Here is a 17,725-nt window from a genome sequence, read left to right on the forward strand (position 1 = left end):
AGTGTCTTTGTCTTTCATCTTTGGAAAAAAAATCAATTTGCTGTCTGTTTTTCTGTGCTGTGATAGGGATTACTGTGCTGTAATAGGGATTAGTGCGCTGTGATAAGAATTACTGTGAGCCATGCCTGTATTGCATGTGCAATAAGTGCATATTACATTGCCGATTTTTGCAATCAAGAAAATAATGACTGGAGATCACGAATTGTAGAATTTGCATATTTATGGTGAATATTTTGGCAAAAATGTGCGAAATGTTGCAAAAACAAATATTGCCTATGCTGGTCATCACTAACCAGCAGGAGGTTTGGCCACTGGAGTCTTAAGATCAGCTCAACACTAAACAGTGAAAATACCATAAGGTGTGTGTGTGTGTGTGTGTGTGTGTGTGTGTGTGTGAATCAGGTTGCAGTCTGTGTCAGAGATCATCAGTTGCAATGATGGCCAGTATCACAAGGAGCAAAGCTAAGGATATGGCCAATGCTATGAATGGTGACGGGGAAAAAGCAGTCCAGATGAGGGGCCAAGAGAAGATGGAAGGCAATTTTCTTCAAGGCGAGGGGGAGCACAGCCAAAGCTCCCTAAGTAGCCAGTTGCCGGCGGTCGGGCCCGCAGTGGGCCACCCTCCAACTGCCCATCCCCCCAGCTAGGCAGGCTCGGCTGCTCTGCTAAAAGCTGCCGTGGAACGTCTCTAGTCCGGAGATCAGGCTGCCTGCGAGATCCTCATGGCAGCTGCAGAGCGTCGCGAGCAATCAGAAGCTGCAGAACATTGTGAGCAGGCTGTAGAACGTCACAAGCAAGCAGAGGCTGCAGAGCATCGCGAGTAAGCACAGGCTGAGCATGAGCACCAGCTGCAAATGCTCCAGCTCCAACTTCAGCAGTCCTCCCGAGCCCGATTTGAGTCTCCAGAGATCCGGATTCCAAAACCACATCGGAGGACTTCCCCCTGCTGGACAAAGATGGGGACTTGCACACCTTCTTGTTGGCATTTGAGACGGCCTGCCATCAGTACCAGCTGCCAGAGGACCAGTGGGAGTGGGTCCGATTACTAATGCCACGTCTCAGGGGAAAAGCCCTGGAAATATTATGGTACCTGCCCATCCTGAGCTATGAGGGAATCCTGAGCTATGAGGACATCAAGCAGGCTCTGGTCCGGCATCACAACTTGACCCCAGAGACGTACCGGAAGAAGCTCCAGTGTTTGCAGCGGGGCCCTACCCAGAGCTGGGCTGATCAGATGCGGGTCTTGCTGAGAGCGGTCGACCAATGGACCATGGGATTGGAGCTCACCACCGTCCAGCAGCTGAAGGAGCTCATTGCCACAGACCAGTTTTTGTGGAATTACCTGCAGGACCTCCAGCAGTACCTTTGTGACCGGAAGCCAACAGGGGCCAATGAGTACACCAACAACAGGACTTCAGAGACCCGGAAACCGGACGCACGCTGCACCTGCTGCCCCTGCCCCTAGGCCCAAGTGGGCACTGGCCCCTGCTTCACTTTCCACATCGGTGGGGGAACCCCGACTTTGCCACCTGTGCAAGCAGTCAGGGCACTTCAAGGCCTTGTGTCCCCAGCACCCGAGAGAACCATCCTAGTCCTCAGCCCGAAAACCGTCCACTGTGTTGAGTGTTGGTGGGGTGGTGGGAGGCCTCTTGACAATTTTTAACCAGTCACCGTGGGCCAGGCTGTGGCCATGGGACTTAGAGACACCGGCGCTGAGATGACTCTGGTACGACCTGAACTTGTGCCCGGGAGATCCCTTACTGTTTCCAGGATAGGGGAAGTAGAACCGGCACTCCCGTTGCCAAGGTCTATTTGGACTGGGGCAACAGTCAAGGAGTAAGGGAGGTGGGGATATCCTCAAATATCCCTGCCAGTGTTTTGCTGGGGACAGACTTGGGGCGGCTTTGTCTAACACCTGACACCTCAAGGTCCGATCCCCCAGAATGTGATACCCTCTTGGTACTGATAACATGCCTGTTGATGGTGATGTGGGGGTGGGGGATGTAATGTGTGCCTCTTCCCTCAGTGGGGAGGGGATCATTCACACCAGCTGCGCTGAGGCCCCAGGGTGTGGCCAGCAAGCATACTGGAACCTGTTGTCCTTGGGTGTGGTTACTGAGAGGACAAGCAGGGGGCAGACAGCTGTGGAGGAGGAGGATGCAAATAAGGTCAGGGATGTCCCAGGAAAAGTAGGGCTCCCAGGAAAGGCCTAAGTGCAGGGTTCCTCCACAACTGGGATTACAGAGGGCCAGGTTAGTCTATCTGGACTGGCGACTTGGTCGGAAGCTGAGGGGAAGCAGGCACTAACCGTGGTGGCAGCGGCCATAGCTGCTGTCACACGCAGTGGGAGCTCTGGGAGGGTCTAGGGGCCCCTTATGGGTCTGATGGCTTTCCCCCTTCCAACCAAGTGGCTGCAGAGTCAGACGGAGGCCAGGAGACAGGTCCCGGGGACCTGACAGAGGACATGGCAGTCTCGTCTATTCTGGCCACATCCGGTGAGGAGTTTTAGGCGGTTTTAGTGGCTGACACCAGCATGAACGCTCTGAAGGAGCAGGCGGCACAGCCTCCCTTGGACTCAGACCTTGAGCTGGTGGTCTCGGACCAAAGATAGCTGTACGGGTCACAGTCCAGCGGGCTCACCGGAGGTGTGGCCTAGGAAACGACAGCTAGTGGTACCCTATCCATTCAGGAGAGGAGTTGTTGCGGGTTGCGCATGAGATTCCGATGGCTGGACACCTAGGGGTCACTAAGACAAAGGCCCGATTAGCCAAGAATTTCTACTGGCCAAATTTGGGGTCCAATGTGATTGCCTACTGCCGTTCATATGACACCTGCCAGCGGGTGGGGAAGGCGGGCCGCGCCCCAAAGCCCCACTGGTATCACTGCCCATAATTGAAAAGCCTTTTAGGAGGGTGGCAGTGGATCTTATTTGACAGCTTTCAATTCCTAGTAGCTCCAGGAAACACTTCATATTGATGGTAGTAGATTATGCCACCTGGTATCCATAAGCGGTAGCCTTGTCATCTATTTGGGCTGATAAGGTAGCCACAGCCTTGCTGGAGATTTTCTCCAGAGTGGGATTTCCCCAGGCAGACGCAGGTGCATTATCTGGTGACCAGCCCGTACCACTCACAGACCAACTGCCTGTGCGAATGGTTTAATGGTACCTAAAAGCAGATGCTTAAGATGTTGGTAAACTCCTACGGGCATGACTGGGAGCAGTGCCTCCCACACCTGTTGTTCGCCTACCGGGAGGTCCCACAGGCCTCCATAGGGTTCTCCCCTTTCGAGCTCCTGTTCGGGTGATGTGTGCAGGGGCCCCTGGCTCTGGTGAAAGAGGCCTGGGAGGGATATGTTGCCACCCCTGGAGTATCAGTCGTTGAGTATGTCATGATAATATGGAGCGAGCCCAGGCCGACCAGAAGCGATCATACGACCAGGTGGGTGAAAAGGTATGGGTACTTGTCCACGTATCTCAGGACAATCTTCAGATGGCCTGGGAAGGCCCGTGCCTTGTGCACCAGCGATTCAATGCCGTAACTTACCTGGTTACCCTGGACCACGCCCAGGGAAGACAGAAGGCCTTCCACGTGAACATGATGAAGTCACATCATGAGAGGGAGGCATGTGCACTCCCTGTATGCAACCTTCCAGAAGAAGGGGAGGAGGAGACCATCCTGGACATGCTCGCCCAGGTTAAGGCAGGTGGGTCTATCGAGGATGTGGAGGTGGGCCAACAGCTCTTGAAGGGCCAACGGCCCAGCTGTAGGCCACCCTTCACCCCTTCCAGGAGCTGTTCAGCAACAAGCTCGGAAGGACAGAGTTGGCCGTCCATCACGTGGATACCGGGGATCTCCCCCCTATCCGGCGTTCATATTGGGTTTCCTTGGAGGTGCAGCAGCACATGCACCAGGAGATTGACAAGATGCTGAAGCTGGGGGTCATCCAGGCATCCAACAGTGTTTGGGCCTCGTCTGTGGTCCTCGTCCCAAAGAAGAACTGGACCACCCTGTTCTGCGTGGACTACAGGGGACTGCGTACCCAATGCCATGTATTGATGACCTACTCGATCAGTTGTCCGGGGCCCAGCACCTGACCATCATGGATGGGGTATTGGCAGATTCCCCAGACCCGTGAGGCGCGGGAACACTCTGTCTTTATTACCCCTTTTGATTGTACGAGTCCACTGTGATGCCGTTTGGCATGAAGAATGCCCCTGCCACTTTTCAGCTGATGGTCAACATGCTGCTTAAGGGACTTGAAGAGTATGCAGCCGCGTACCTGGATGACATTGCCGTCTTCAGTCCCACAAGAGAGGATCACCTAGAGCACCTGACGCAGGTGCTAGGGCGGATACGCCAGGCAGGCTTAACCGTAAATCCCAAAAAGTGCCATCTAGGCATGAGCGAGGTCCACTACCTGGGGCACCGGGTAGGCAGGGGGGCCATGAAGCCACAGCCCGGGAAACTGGCATCCTGGCCCACCCCCAGGACCATTAAATAGGTGATGTCCTTCCTGGGCACCACCAAGTACTTTAGGAGGTTCGTCCCCCACTATAGTAGCCTGGTAAAACCACTGACAGACTAACGACTGCGAGACAGCCTTCCGGGCCCTGAAGGCCGCCCTCTCAAGCTTCCCTGTACTACAAGCCACCGACTTCATGCGGCCGCTTATAGTTCAGACCGACGCCAGTGATTTTGGCCTCGGTGCCGCGCTCAGCCAGGTCGACACTACGGGCCAGGAACACCCCGTTTTGTACCTGAGTCGGAAGCTCCTGCCGAGGGAGGTGGCCTAATCCACGATGGAGAAGGAGTGCCTGGCAATTATTTGGGTACTGCAGCCGTACTTATATGGGCGCCACTTCACTGTGGAGACGGACCACAACTCCCTCAGCTGGCTTAACACCGTGTCAGGAACAAATGGGAGGTTGCTACGCTGGAGCCTTGCTCTACAGCAGTATCACTTTACCATTCGCCATAGGAAAGGCTGTGACCACGGGAATGCCGACGGGTTATCTCGCCAAGGAGAGGGTGCACGGGGGAACACAGGAACGTGCTGCCCCCTAGCGCTCTTCAAAGGGGGGAGGAAATATGTGGCGAATACTGAACCTCTAACTACGGCAAGCTCACGAGATACGGTTTAGTCACTGGTTTCCAAGACGTGACATTAAAGCCCTTTCTGGGAGCACGTAAGGTCAGCCTGATACAGTTTACACAGACTCCTCCTGTCCATGTGGGCACAGAGAGGCAGGGGAGTAAGAGATGGTAGTCCACTCGGCCTTTGGCGGCCTCTGGTGTAACTCCACACTCGCTCACAACTCTGACAAGCTGAGATAGCCTTTTCACTGCCCCAGTGAAACAGAGCTTTCTCAGCCCGGTAGACTGCCAACAGTTCCTTGTTTGATAATATGCCATGTCAGCTATTATGGCCTATACCTCCAGACCAGAAGGTCACAGGGAGTTAGTTCTAGGACCACCGGGTCCGCCTGGGTTATTAGGTTCCTGCTGGGAGATCTCTCTATCTCCCCTTCCTGGCACCCGACCCCAAAACTACGACCAGGGGCTTGTCCGACTTGGCCCCAGGGTCGCAGATATAAAGCTGGTTTATGCCTGTGATAGACGGGCAATTCATAATTCCATATAAATCCCTGGTTCCATGATGTCTGATGGATTTGAGTCATCTGGGTAATAGCTGAGATCCCCTACAGTTTTTTTTTTCCCCTGTAGAATGAGTTGGCCTTCGTGCTGGCTGAGTGAGGTGTGAATTATACGCATGTGGCCTGCTTGAATCCAGGACCCCTGCAGAGTTCACTCCCTCTGTTATCTCAAAGCAAATGGCTGGAATTAGATCATGGCTGGCATTAGATCATAATTTCACATTCCTCACACACATGTTGATGTACAGATATACATGTAGTGACTTCCCTACTGTGTATTGTGATACCTGTGTTTTATGAAGACTACAAGTATTTAGTAAAGCAGACATGTCAGGAGAGGTACATTATACATTTGACTGTGCCTGATCAGTGCAGTTTTCTCTGTCGAAATCTGCAGAATGATATTACACTGCGGAGCATCTTTATGGACCTGGTATCTACTACATAGTTACTGTATGGCAGTATTATTGGCTACAGTGGTGGCTACAGTGGTGCTTGTGTAGTGATATTGATCCTATGGTATACATATTAAAGGTAGCAAAGGGGGTAGATTACTAAATTAAGGAAAATTTACTGCGGTACAAGTAGCACATCCATCCCTGTACAGTCCTATATCTGCCCCTGCTTTAAATACAATGATGTTCAATACCATTGAATATTGACTTGGTATATTATTGGTCCAGCAGCACTATAAAATATTGTTAACAGAATACATTAAAGTAATTTATATTTTGCCATCAACATATGACTAGTGTTGGACGCAAATATTTTTGAGCAGTGAATATTGGCACTTTGAGAATTTGAGAATATTTAGAATATAGTGCTATATATTCGTATTTTTGAATATTCTAATATTTTTTTTCCATCTGAACCCATGATCCCTCCCTGCTTCTTGCTTGTGGGCCAATAAGAAGGCTGCAATCTCTTTGTCTGAGCTTAGCAACATCCCTAGCAATCAATAGGAAACTTGCCTACCCCTTACTATATAAGAGCCTCCCCAGCAGCCATTTTCTACAGTTTTTTTTAAAGTTCTGAGAGAAACAGCAGTGTCATTGATGCGCTCTGTGCTTTCCACTCATTACATTATATAGATAGTTAGATAGCCTCTATATAGTAATGGACAAACATCGGCCGGGCCAATTCGCGAACGCGATCATATGTTTGTTAATCGCAAGTTCGCGGCGGGCCCCATTCACTTTAATGGCAGGCGAACCTGAAAAACCTTCAGATCATTATTGCAGCCACCGAATACTTACAAGAAGTGCACAAAACATCCCACAACATGGACAGTGACATACCAGAGGGGGATCAATGGCAAAAATTCCCACCAGAAATATGTATTTTAATCATGGACCATTTATATGCATCATACAGGGAAAATTTCAAAAATGTGGCCTGCTGTATCCTAGAATTTTTTTTATTTTAGGCCGCGGGAGTACAGGCCCCAAAAATTAGGCATTCACCTGACAGAAAACATCAAGTGATTATGTGACTGGAGGTACATTAGACAGTTATCGGATATCAATTTTACTGTAGGCCAGTACAAATAGATGTCAAATACATATGTTTAAATGAACTAAAAATATAAAATTGGATCAAAAACATGGCTAACGAAATCCTCCCTCTTGAAAAAACCCCAAATGATAATAGTTGAAATTCGATAACACGTGGTCGTCGTCAACAGGTGTTGAATTCCTTCGAGGTCCCAAACATTAGGCATTCACCGGACAGAAAAGAACAAGTAATTATGTGGCTGGAGGCATATTAGAAGGTCATTCAATATCAATTTTATTGCAGGCCAGTGTAGTACAGGCCTCAAACATTAGGCATTCACCGGACAAAAAAGAACATTTGATAATGTGGCAGGAGGTACATTAGGCGGTCACCGTATAACAATTTTACTGTTGGCCAGTCAGGTTACAGGCCCAAAGAATTATACCTTCAACATACATAAATGATCAAGTGATTATGTGGCCAGAGGTATATTAGACGGTCAATGGATATCAATTTTACTGCAGGCCATTGGACTACAGGCCCCAAAAATTATTCAATCACCATACAGAAAAGCACAATTGATAATGTGGCTGGAGGTAAATTAGGCGGTCACCGTATAACAATTTTACTGTTGGCCAGTTAGATTACAGGCTCCAAAAATTATGCATTCACCGTACATAAAAGATCAAGTGATTATGTGGCCGGAGGTACATTAAACTGTCAATGGATATTAATTTTACTGCAGGCCAGTGGACTACAGGCCCAAAAAATTATTAATTCACTCTACAGAAAAGAACAAGTAATTATATGGCTGCAGGTATATTAGACAGTCATTAGATATCAATTTTACTGCAGGCCAGTACAAATAGATGTCAAATACATATGTTTAAAAGAACAAAAAATATAAAACTGGATTAAAAACATGGCTAACAAAATCACCCTCTTGAAAAAAAAAAAAATAAGATAATAGTTGAAATTCGATAACACGTGTTCGTCACAGGTGTTGAATTCCTCTGAGGTCCCAAACATTAGGCATTCACCAGATAGAAAAGGTGTCACAGGGCACCGACGAGCCGCTACTTCTCCTCAGCGTCGCTGGCGCCCTGCAGTGAGATCAAAGCGAGGGGCGGGGAGGACCCGGCCGCGCCCACCTCTCCAGCGTGGCTGGCGTCCTTCGCTCCCATAGTAACAAGGCTGAGTCTGAGCGCCGAGCTGAGCACTCAGCGCTCAGCTGGATGCAGAAGAGCGAGTCATGTGACGATGGCCACGTCACATGACTCCTACTCCTCACTATTTAACAGGCAGCCTGCTGGCCACAGGTTGACTGATATTAAAGGGGTTGTCCAGGTTCAGAGCTGAACCTGGACAGCCCTCCATTTTCACCCAGGCAGCCCCCCTTACATGAGCATCGGAGCAGTTCATTTGCCCTAAATTGAACAGGGCAAAGCCATTTTTCTGAGTTCCGGTGACGTACCGGGGCTCTCTATGGGGCTGAGAGGAACCCCGGTGATGTCACCGGCACTGATGGGCGGGATTTGGCTCTGCCCTAGCCAGTAAAACGGCTAGGGCAGAGCTAAAGCCCGCCCCTCAGAGTCGGTGACGCCACCGAACACACCGCTGGGCGGAAGTTACCGCCCGGCAGTGTGTTATTGAAAACACAAGAGCCCGTGCCCTGCGCGATCTAGCGCAGGGCACTGGAGCGCATCGGAGCATGAGATGCTCCGATGCTAGGCTCAGGGGGGCTGCCGGGGTGAAAATATGGGAATGTCCGGGTTCAGCTCTGAACCCGGACAACCCCTTTAAGGTCCTTTACCTAGTGTGAACTTCTGCATGATTTCCTCTGATTTTGTTTAATGACTTTTGGCTAGTGTATTGACTCGCCCTCGTCTGCTCATTGTGCATTGTGGTATCTCCTTGTATTGACTCCCGGCTCGTGTTTTGACTCTTCCTTGCCCGCTCCTTGTATCTTTCTGTTATCTCCTGGTTTGACTCCTGGCTCATGTTTTGACTCGCTTTGCCTGCTCCTTGGTTCTGCTGTGACTTTCTGGTATTGACTTCTGCTACCTGGACTTTCTGTATTGTCTTGTTTGTCCTTTCCGCACTTACATAAGTTAGTGACTTCCACCCAGTTGCGCTGGACAGAGGCGTGGGTGGCAGTCAGGGGTGCACTTCTCCCTACCCCCCTGCATGACAAAAGGCCTTTTATTCTGTTGTATTTACCTAAGACAGGGAACATTATTTGTTCTGGGTGGTGGCGGATATTTGAGGGCTGTCGTGAGGAAACTCAATTAAATGTTGTCGTCACAGGTGTTGAATTCCTCCAAGATCCATGCCTCATTCGTTTTAAGAAATGTGAGGTAGTACACACTGTCGTGAGCTAGGTGGGTGCACTTATCGGTTATGATCCCCCCTGCTACGCTGAACGTCCTTTAGGACAGGACACTCAACGAGGGACAAGCCAAGAGTTCCATGGCAAATTGTGGCAGCTCTGGCGGCAGGTCAAGCCTGCACACCCAGTAGTCCAGGGGTTCCTCGCTTCTCAGAGCGTCCACATCGACCATTAACCCGATGTAGTTAGACATCTGTCGGTCTAGGCTTTCCCTGAGGCTGGATCCGGAGGACAGCTGTCGATGGGTTGGCAGCAAGAAGGATCTCATATCCGAAGTGACCAACACATCTTAAAAAAGCCCTCTTCTTGCATGCACTGTAGGATTGGTACTCGCAACTTTTTCTCTGTGAGTGGAAATTCCACAGCAGTCTGCTTTTTTCCTCCTGTGTGCTGCGAGTTCTGCCTGCTTCTCCTACTTCTCCTCCCTATCTGCTGATCTGTCTCTCCCTCCGAACTCCCCTCCTCTTCCTCTCTTGTGGTTCGCCGCAAAATGACCGCCAAGCGAACCGCAAGGCCATCTTTACATATATATACACACTGCTCAAAAAAATAAAGGGAACACAAAAATATCACATCCTAGATCTGAATTAATTAAATATTCTTCTGAAATACTTTGTTCTTTACATAGTTGAATGTGCTGACAACAAAATCACACAAAAATTAAAAAATGGAAATTAAATTTTTCAACCCATGGAGGTCTGGATTTGGAGTCACACTCAAAATGAAAGTGGAAAAACACACTACAGGCTGATCCAACTTTGATATAATGTCCTTAAAACAAGTGTCCTTAAAACAAGTCAAAATGAGGCTCAGTAGTGTGTTGTCACGGACGGTGTACAGGAAACAAGACAAAGCAACATGCATATATGACTCACTGGATCCAAAGCTAAGGAACCAAAAGGGAGACCCCTGCAAAAGACCTGAGACTTTCCCTGGCTGCTCAGCCTATGCAAAGATCCCAGAGGTGGATGGTTGCATATCCACGTACCTCGACTATATAACCCCTGAACACCCTACAATAGTGAGGGGACAAGACAACCAGCTCCCTACACCAGACACGGAGGGAGTCAGGGTCATCTGGGATCCAGCAAACAGAAAATAACAGATAAATGTTCAGCACTTAACTTTGTAGCAGACTGGAAAACAAGATCAGCATGCACACACACTCCAGGAAGTAGTATAAGCCGCCCAGTAATGCATTATGGGGCGGAATTTAAAGGGATGCAATTAGTCCAACTACATGACAGCTGAGAGAGGCTAACGAGATGAGGAACTGAACATCACAACAAAGAAACTCAAGGAGGAGGTTCTGAAAGGCTTCTGTCAGAGCTTCTCAGCTGTCTGGTTGTGACATGTGTGTGGCCTCCACGTGCCTGTATGACCTCTCTACAATGCCTGTGCATGCTCCTGATGAGGTGGCGGATGGTCTCCTGAGGGATCTCCTCCCAGACCTGAACTAAAGCATCTACCAACTCCTGGACGGTCTGTGGTGCAACGTGACGTTGGTGGATAGTGAGACATGATGTCCCAGATGTGCTCAATTGGATTCATGTCTGGGGAACGGGCGGGTCGAGTCCATAGCATCAATGCCTTCGTCTTGCAGGAACTGCTGACACACTCCAGCCACATGAGGTCTAGCATTGTCTTGCATTAGGAGGGACCCAGGGCCAACCGCACCAGCATATGGTCTCACAAGGGCATATGATCTCATCTCGGTACCTAATGGCAGTCAGGCTACCTCTGGCGAGCACATGGAGGGCTGTGCGGCCCTCCAAAGAAATGTCACCCCACACCATTACTGACCCAATGCCAAACCAGTCATGCTGGAGGATGTTGCAGGCAGCAGAGCGTTCTCCACGGCGTCTCCAGACTCTGTCACGTCTGTCATGTGCTCAGTGTGAACCTGCTTTCATCTGTGAAGAGCACAGGGTGCCAGTGGCGAATTTGCCAGTCTTGGTGTTCTCTGGCAACTGCCAAACGTCCTGCACGGTGTTGGGCTCTAAGCACAACCCCCACCTGTGGACGTCAGGCCCTCATATCACCCTCATGGAGTCTGTTTCTGACCGTTTGAGCAGACACATGCACATTTGTGGCCTGCTGGAGGTCATTTTGCAGGGCTCTGGCAGTGCTCCTCATGTTCCTCCTTGCACAAAGGCAGAGGTAGAAGTCCTGATGCTGGGTTGTTGCCCTCCTACAGCCTCCTCCACGTCTCCTGATGTACTTGCCTGTCTCCTGGTAGCGCCTCCGTGCTCTGGACACTACGCTGACAGACACAGCAAACCTTGCCACAGCTCGCATTGATGTGCCATCCTGGATAAGCTGCACTACCTGAGCCAATTGTGTGGGTTCTAGACTCTGTCTCATGCTACCACTAGAGTGAAAGCACAGCCAGCATTGAAAAGTGACCAAAACATCAGCCAGGAAGCATAGGAACTGAGAAGTGGTCTGTGACTGAGAAGTGGTCTGTGGTCACCACCTGCAGAACCACTCTTTCTAATTGCCTATAACTTTCACCTGTTGTCTATCCCATTTGCACAACAGCATGTGAAATTGATTTTCACTCAGTGTTGCTTCCTAAGTGGACAGTTTGATTTCATAGAAGTGTGATTGACTTGGAGTTACATTGTATTGTTTAAGTGTTCCCTTTATTTTTTTTGAGCAGTGTGTGTGTATGTATATATATAAATTACAGATAGTTAGTGGGAGATAGTCCGTGTAGGTTATATCCTGATATAGTGTAGATGTTGCAGTGCAGTGTGAAAAGTTCTACTGTCCATACATACATGCTACAGACATAATGCTGTGATGTCACAACAATACATAGTGCACCAATCAGTAATATGTAGTCAGACCTGCTAAAATGTGAAATGTAACGCATTGCGACAAAATATTTGCATCATTAGTGCCGATTAGCGCAATCGCGACCATATTGGAGCACTCTATCTGCATATAAAGCCATTTTTAATGTTCTCTGTGCTGACCATTTTCTCTAGTCTCAGGAAACTTCTAGCAGCTTGGAAAATGTAGCAAAAGTGACCCATGCCTGTATTGCGCGCGCATTACGCAAATATTACATTGCTGATCTTTGCAATCAAGAAATTAATCGCAAATTCTCAAATTCATGAATATATCACCAATATTCTGCAAAATATTCATGAAATATCGCGAATTCGAATATTGCCCCTGCCGCTCATCACTACAAATGATTGTCATTAAAATATAAGTAACAAAGTGAATCAAAAATTGAGTTTAATTTAGAAACTGTTTATCAAGATTTGCTTTTTTTCAACTTTACAGAAGAAAATATTGTTCCATTACTTAAAGATTTCAAAATCAACCTTTCTCCTGGACTCATCAATATTACCTGGAACTGCAATATAACAAAGTCCATGGAGGCATATTATTATAAGGTCAATCTTCAGAAAGGACATCGTGTAACGCTGAACGTAAGAATATTCTATTCATATTTTGTTTTTCTGTATAAAATCCTGTGAGTTTGACTTAAAGGATAACTGTCGTATTATTATTTTTTTGGGAGTATTGGATTGTGGTGATTGATATCACCTTGGTGGCCCTATTTTAACTTTTCACTGTGTATTCAATTACCCCTTAATTCCACATTTTTGTTCCCTGTACGGCCTACTTTTACTTGTGCTTAAAATAGGGTTGCTAGGCATGGTCCGTCTATGTGTTGAAGGACGGAGGACGCAGAAGCACGCAGCCTGCAAGGTCACATTACTGACAGCCAGGGACTGTAAGTAAATGATTAGAGCCAGGTCCTCCCTGATAACAGTGCCTGGGCTGTGTGCACTTCTCCCTGTCCCTGCGCTTGGCAGACGCTCCCTCACTCAGCAGACAGGGACAATGCAGGGTCGAAGCAGCGCAGAGCAGGGAAGGGAGATCTGCCGTCTGCTCAGTGTGTAAATTAAAGCAACATGTGGTAAGAGGACCCCTTTGTGCTGCAGGAGATTAGCCCTATAGGGGGAGGGCTCTGGTTACTGACACTTTTGGGAGGCTATTGTTACTGGCTAGTGAGGGCAGGCTGAATTAGCCTCAGGGTGAGGGCAGTGGCGGCCATCTTAACTGAATAGTGAAAATTGCAGTTTTATGCAGACTGGTTGCTAAGGGCTGAATCTTGTTAAATATGGGGTAAGTCAGTCTAATAGTAACTGATTCTGGAATATCATGTTATTAGTAACTACATATATAAAAATTGAAATTAGGGTCTAAGTGTGACAGTTACCCTTTAAAAAGAGATGCTCGCTGATACAAGGTTCCCCAACTTAAAGGTATTCTGTCCCCGGTGTTCTGGTGCTAGGTTCTAACAGCTCCAGTGCATGCTGATGAGTCACCATATTCATGAGCTCACGGCTCTCCCCACTCACCTGCCTCTGAGTGACAGTTTTTTTCAGGAGCAGGTGAGAGCGCCAGGAGCTCATGAATATTCGGGACTCATCATTATTAGTGTTGAGCACGAATATTCAAATAGCAAATTTTTATCGCAAAAATTGCCACTTCGAGAATTTGCGAATATTTACAATGTAGTGCTATATATTCGTTATATCGAATATTCAGCATTTTTTTTCCATCTGAACACATGATTCCTCTCTTCTTCTTGCTTGTGGGCCAATGAGAAGGAAGCAATGTCAAGTTCACAACAATACTTAGAGCACCAATCAGTAATCTGTAGTCAGACCTGCTAAAATGAAAAATTGCACATAGTGCGATAAAATATTCTAATCACTGCCGATAAGCACAATCTTGATTATATTGGAGCACTTGACTCTATCTGCATATAAAGCTATTCTAATGTTCTGCCGTGCCAACCATTTTCTCCAGTCTCAGGAAACTTATACCAGCTTGAAAAATGCATTTTGCGTTACAAATTTGCATTACGCGATTTCTCGCATTCAATAAAATAATCTCAAATTCTCGAAATTTGCAAATATATGATGAATATTCTACAAAATATTTGTGAAATATCGCAAATTTGAATATAGCCCCTGCCGCTCATCACTAATCCATTATGTACTGGAGCTGTTCAATACAAGATTTTAGCAAAATGGCTGGGTCAGTTAAAGCAAGTGACTCAGTATTTTGCTAATGGGATCTGCTGCTATTTATATTTCCCTTAGTTTCGACATCATAAAACTGGTGACAGATTCCCATTGGGGGTGATTTATCAAACTGGTGTAAAGTAGAACTGGCTTAGTTGCCCATAGCAACAAATCAGATTCCACCTTTCATTTTTCACAGCTGGAATTTTATTGGTTGCTATGGGCTAGTTCTACTTTACAGTAGTTTGATAAATCTCTCCCACTGTGTCGATTCCTGTTGATAGCTGATAAATATTACACTGGCGGGAAACATTTGCACATGATTGTTTAACCCCTTCAAGACCAAGCCAGTTTTCACCATAAGGACAAAGCTATATTTTGCAAATCTGACATGTTTAACTTTATGTGGTAATAACTCTGGAACTCTGAGATTGTTTTCTCGTGACATATTGTACTTCAATTTAGTGGTAAATTTGAGTCAATATGTTTCACCTTTATTTATAAAAAAAAATCCAAAATTTACAGAAAATTTTGAAAAATTCACCATTTTTGAAAACTGAATGTCTCTGCTTTCAAAGCAGATTGTGATACCTCATAAAATAGCTGTTACTGTACATTTTCGATATGTCTACTTCATGTTGGCATCATTTTGTAAACGTAATTTTTTTTCGGAAGTTAAAATATGACACTTTTTGGGGCAAAGGTGAACAAAAAATGGCTATTTTGGCACAGTTTTTATTTATTTTTCAACTGAGGGGGTAGATCATGTGATATTTTTATATAGCAGATTTTTTATGGACGCCACAATACCTAATATGTCTTCTTTTTTCAAATGTATTTCAGTTTTACAATATAAAAGCATTTTTGAAGAAAAAAAATCATTGTTTCTCCATTTTCTGAAAGCCATATTTTTTTTATTGTTTGGGCGATTGTGCTATGTAGGGGCTCATTTTTTGCTGGATGAGATTTTATTGGTACTGTATAGAATGGTTTTATTGGTACTATATTAGGATACATAAGTCTTTTTGATCGCTTGGAATTACATTTTGTGATGTTTGGTGACAAAAAAAAATATTTTTTGGTACAGTTTTTTTATTTTTATGGATGTTGCGCTGAGGGGTTAGGCCATGTGATATTTTTATAGAGACGGTTTTTACAGACATGGCGATACATAATATGTATACTTTTTTAAAAAATTATTTCAGTTTTACACTATAAAATAATTTTTGAAGGAAAAAAAAAATCATGTTTCTCCATTTTCTGAAAGACATTTTATTATCTTTTGGGCGATTGTCTTAGGTAGGGTCTCATTTTTTGTGGGAAGATATGACTGTTTGGTGATATTTTGAGGTACATACTGTATATGGTGTAAGCTGACAAAAAATAGAATTTTTTGCTCAGTTTTTTTTTATTTTTTACGGCGTTACGGACGCAGTGATAACTAATATGTCTGTTTTTTATGTATTTATTTTAAACACTATTTTACGGTGAAGGGGGTCTTTTTTTTTGTACTAGAAACTTTATTTTTTTTTATTATAATTTTTTTTGATATTTGTCCCACTGTGGGACTTCACCTTTTCAGGGTTTGATCCCTGTTTCAATTCAGTACAATACATTATGTATTGTACTGAATTGAAGTGTCAGCGTCTTACACAGTGATATGCTGACAGTTGCCTAGGAGACCCAGGCTGGATCTCCTGGGCTTCAGTATCTGGCAGGCTCCGATGCCTGTGGAAGGCATCAGGGCTGCCATGGCAACTATCGGCCCCCTGTCAGCGCAGCGGGTGAAAGGATTAATCCACTGGAATCACAGCATACAGCGATGCCGGTGGATGCAGCAGGGGCCCGGCTATCAGTAACAGCCGGGCCCATGCTGCAGATCAGGAGGTTGCAACCCAATCACATCACATACATGCATGTGAGGATGCAGCAACAAGCCGCATTCCCTCACGTACATGTACGTGAAAATGTGTGAAGGGGGGGGTCTAGATACAATAACTCATATTCCGATGTTTGTTGGTGGTGTGGGAAAGAGAGGGGAACTTTCTTCCATGTCTGGTGGTCCTGCCCACCTATTCTAAACTGGTGGGGAGAGTTGTTCTGGAAAAGTTATGCTATATGTAGAACATTCATCTACCCCCCACCTAACTGACTCTGTTGGGCCTTTCTTTATCAAACGAGACCCATAAGGTTCCAACCTTATTCCACAACCTCCTTATGGCGGCCCGCCTCCTCATACCACGCTATTGGTTAACAACTGAACTTCCTTCACATAACCATTAGATAGGGAAAACAGGTGCAATATATAGATTTGAAGAAATAGAAGCTTGGCAGGCTCGATCAATACCTAGATTTAGGGCTAGGTGGAGGGACTGGGAGGTTCATAGAAACTTTAAACACCAGTAATGCATTGCTGCCTTAGAAGCCAATTATTCTTGCCGTGTATTCAGCTTATTAGGTATATGACATTGTTCTTACCATGTACACAGCTCATTATGTACATGACATTTTTCCCACCATGTAATCAGCTCATTATGTATATGACATTGTTCCCACCATGTATTCAGATCACTACGTAATTGACATTGTTCTTACCATGTATTCAGTTTATTATATATATGACATCTACTATACTGTTTATGTATATTACCCATGTACAGTCTTTGTTGTTGATACTGTACATTGTATGTGTATTCTTATAAGCTCTCAATAAAGCTTAAAAAAATGCCTGAAGGTTTTAATTAAAGACCCTAACTTCTTGTTTTTCCCAGTAATGCGGGCACATATTAACATGGGACCAACACAGATGCCTTCAGCTGCCAAGTGCACATGTAACAGGTCAGCCCTTTAGGCTACTTTTAGACTGGCATTTTGGTTTCCGCTTGTGAGATCCGTTTCAGGGCTCTCAGAAGCGGTCCAAAACGGATCAGTTTTGCCTCTGATAAGGATCCATTCAGAATGCATCAGTTTGCCTCTGTTCCACCTCCATTCCGCTCTGGAAGTCGACACCAAAACGCTGCTTGTCTGCCTGACGATACGGAGACAAATGGATCCGTCCTGACACACACTGTAAGTCAATGGGGACGGATCAGTTTTCACTGACACAATATGGCACAATAGAAAACTGAT

The 17,725-nt window shown here is 46.3% G+C and overlaps 1 protein-coding gene across 1 annotated transcript in view; it reads left to right on the plus strand.

The window, feature by feature from the left end:
- Positions 1 to 17,725, plus strand: part of LOC122930545 (granulocyte-macrophage colony-stimulating factor receptor subunit alpha-like) — a 129,585-nt gene that overhangs the window by 17,441 nt on the left and 94,419 nt on the right. Inside the window, exon 3 of the mRNA XM_044284015.1 lies at positions 12,837 to 12,985. Within this exon, the coding sequence (XP_044139950.1) occupies positions 12,837 to 12,985 (149 nt within the window). The remainder of the gene's footprint in view (positions 1 to 12,836; positions 12,986 to 17,725) is intronic.

The sequence above is a fragment of the Bufo gargarizans genome, chromosome 3 (genome assembly GCF_014858855.1).
Source record: "Bufo gargarizans isolate SCDJY-AF-19 chromosome 3, ASM1485885v1, whole genome shotgun sequence".
Classification (NCBI taxonomy): Eukaryota; Metazoa; Chordata; class Amphibia; order Anura; family Bufonidae; genus Bufo; species Bufo gargarizans.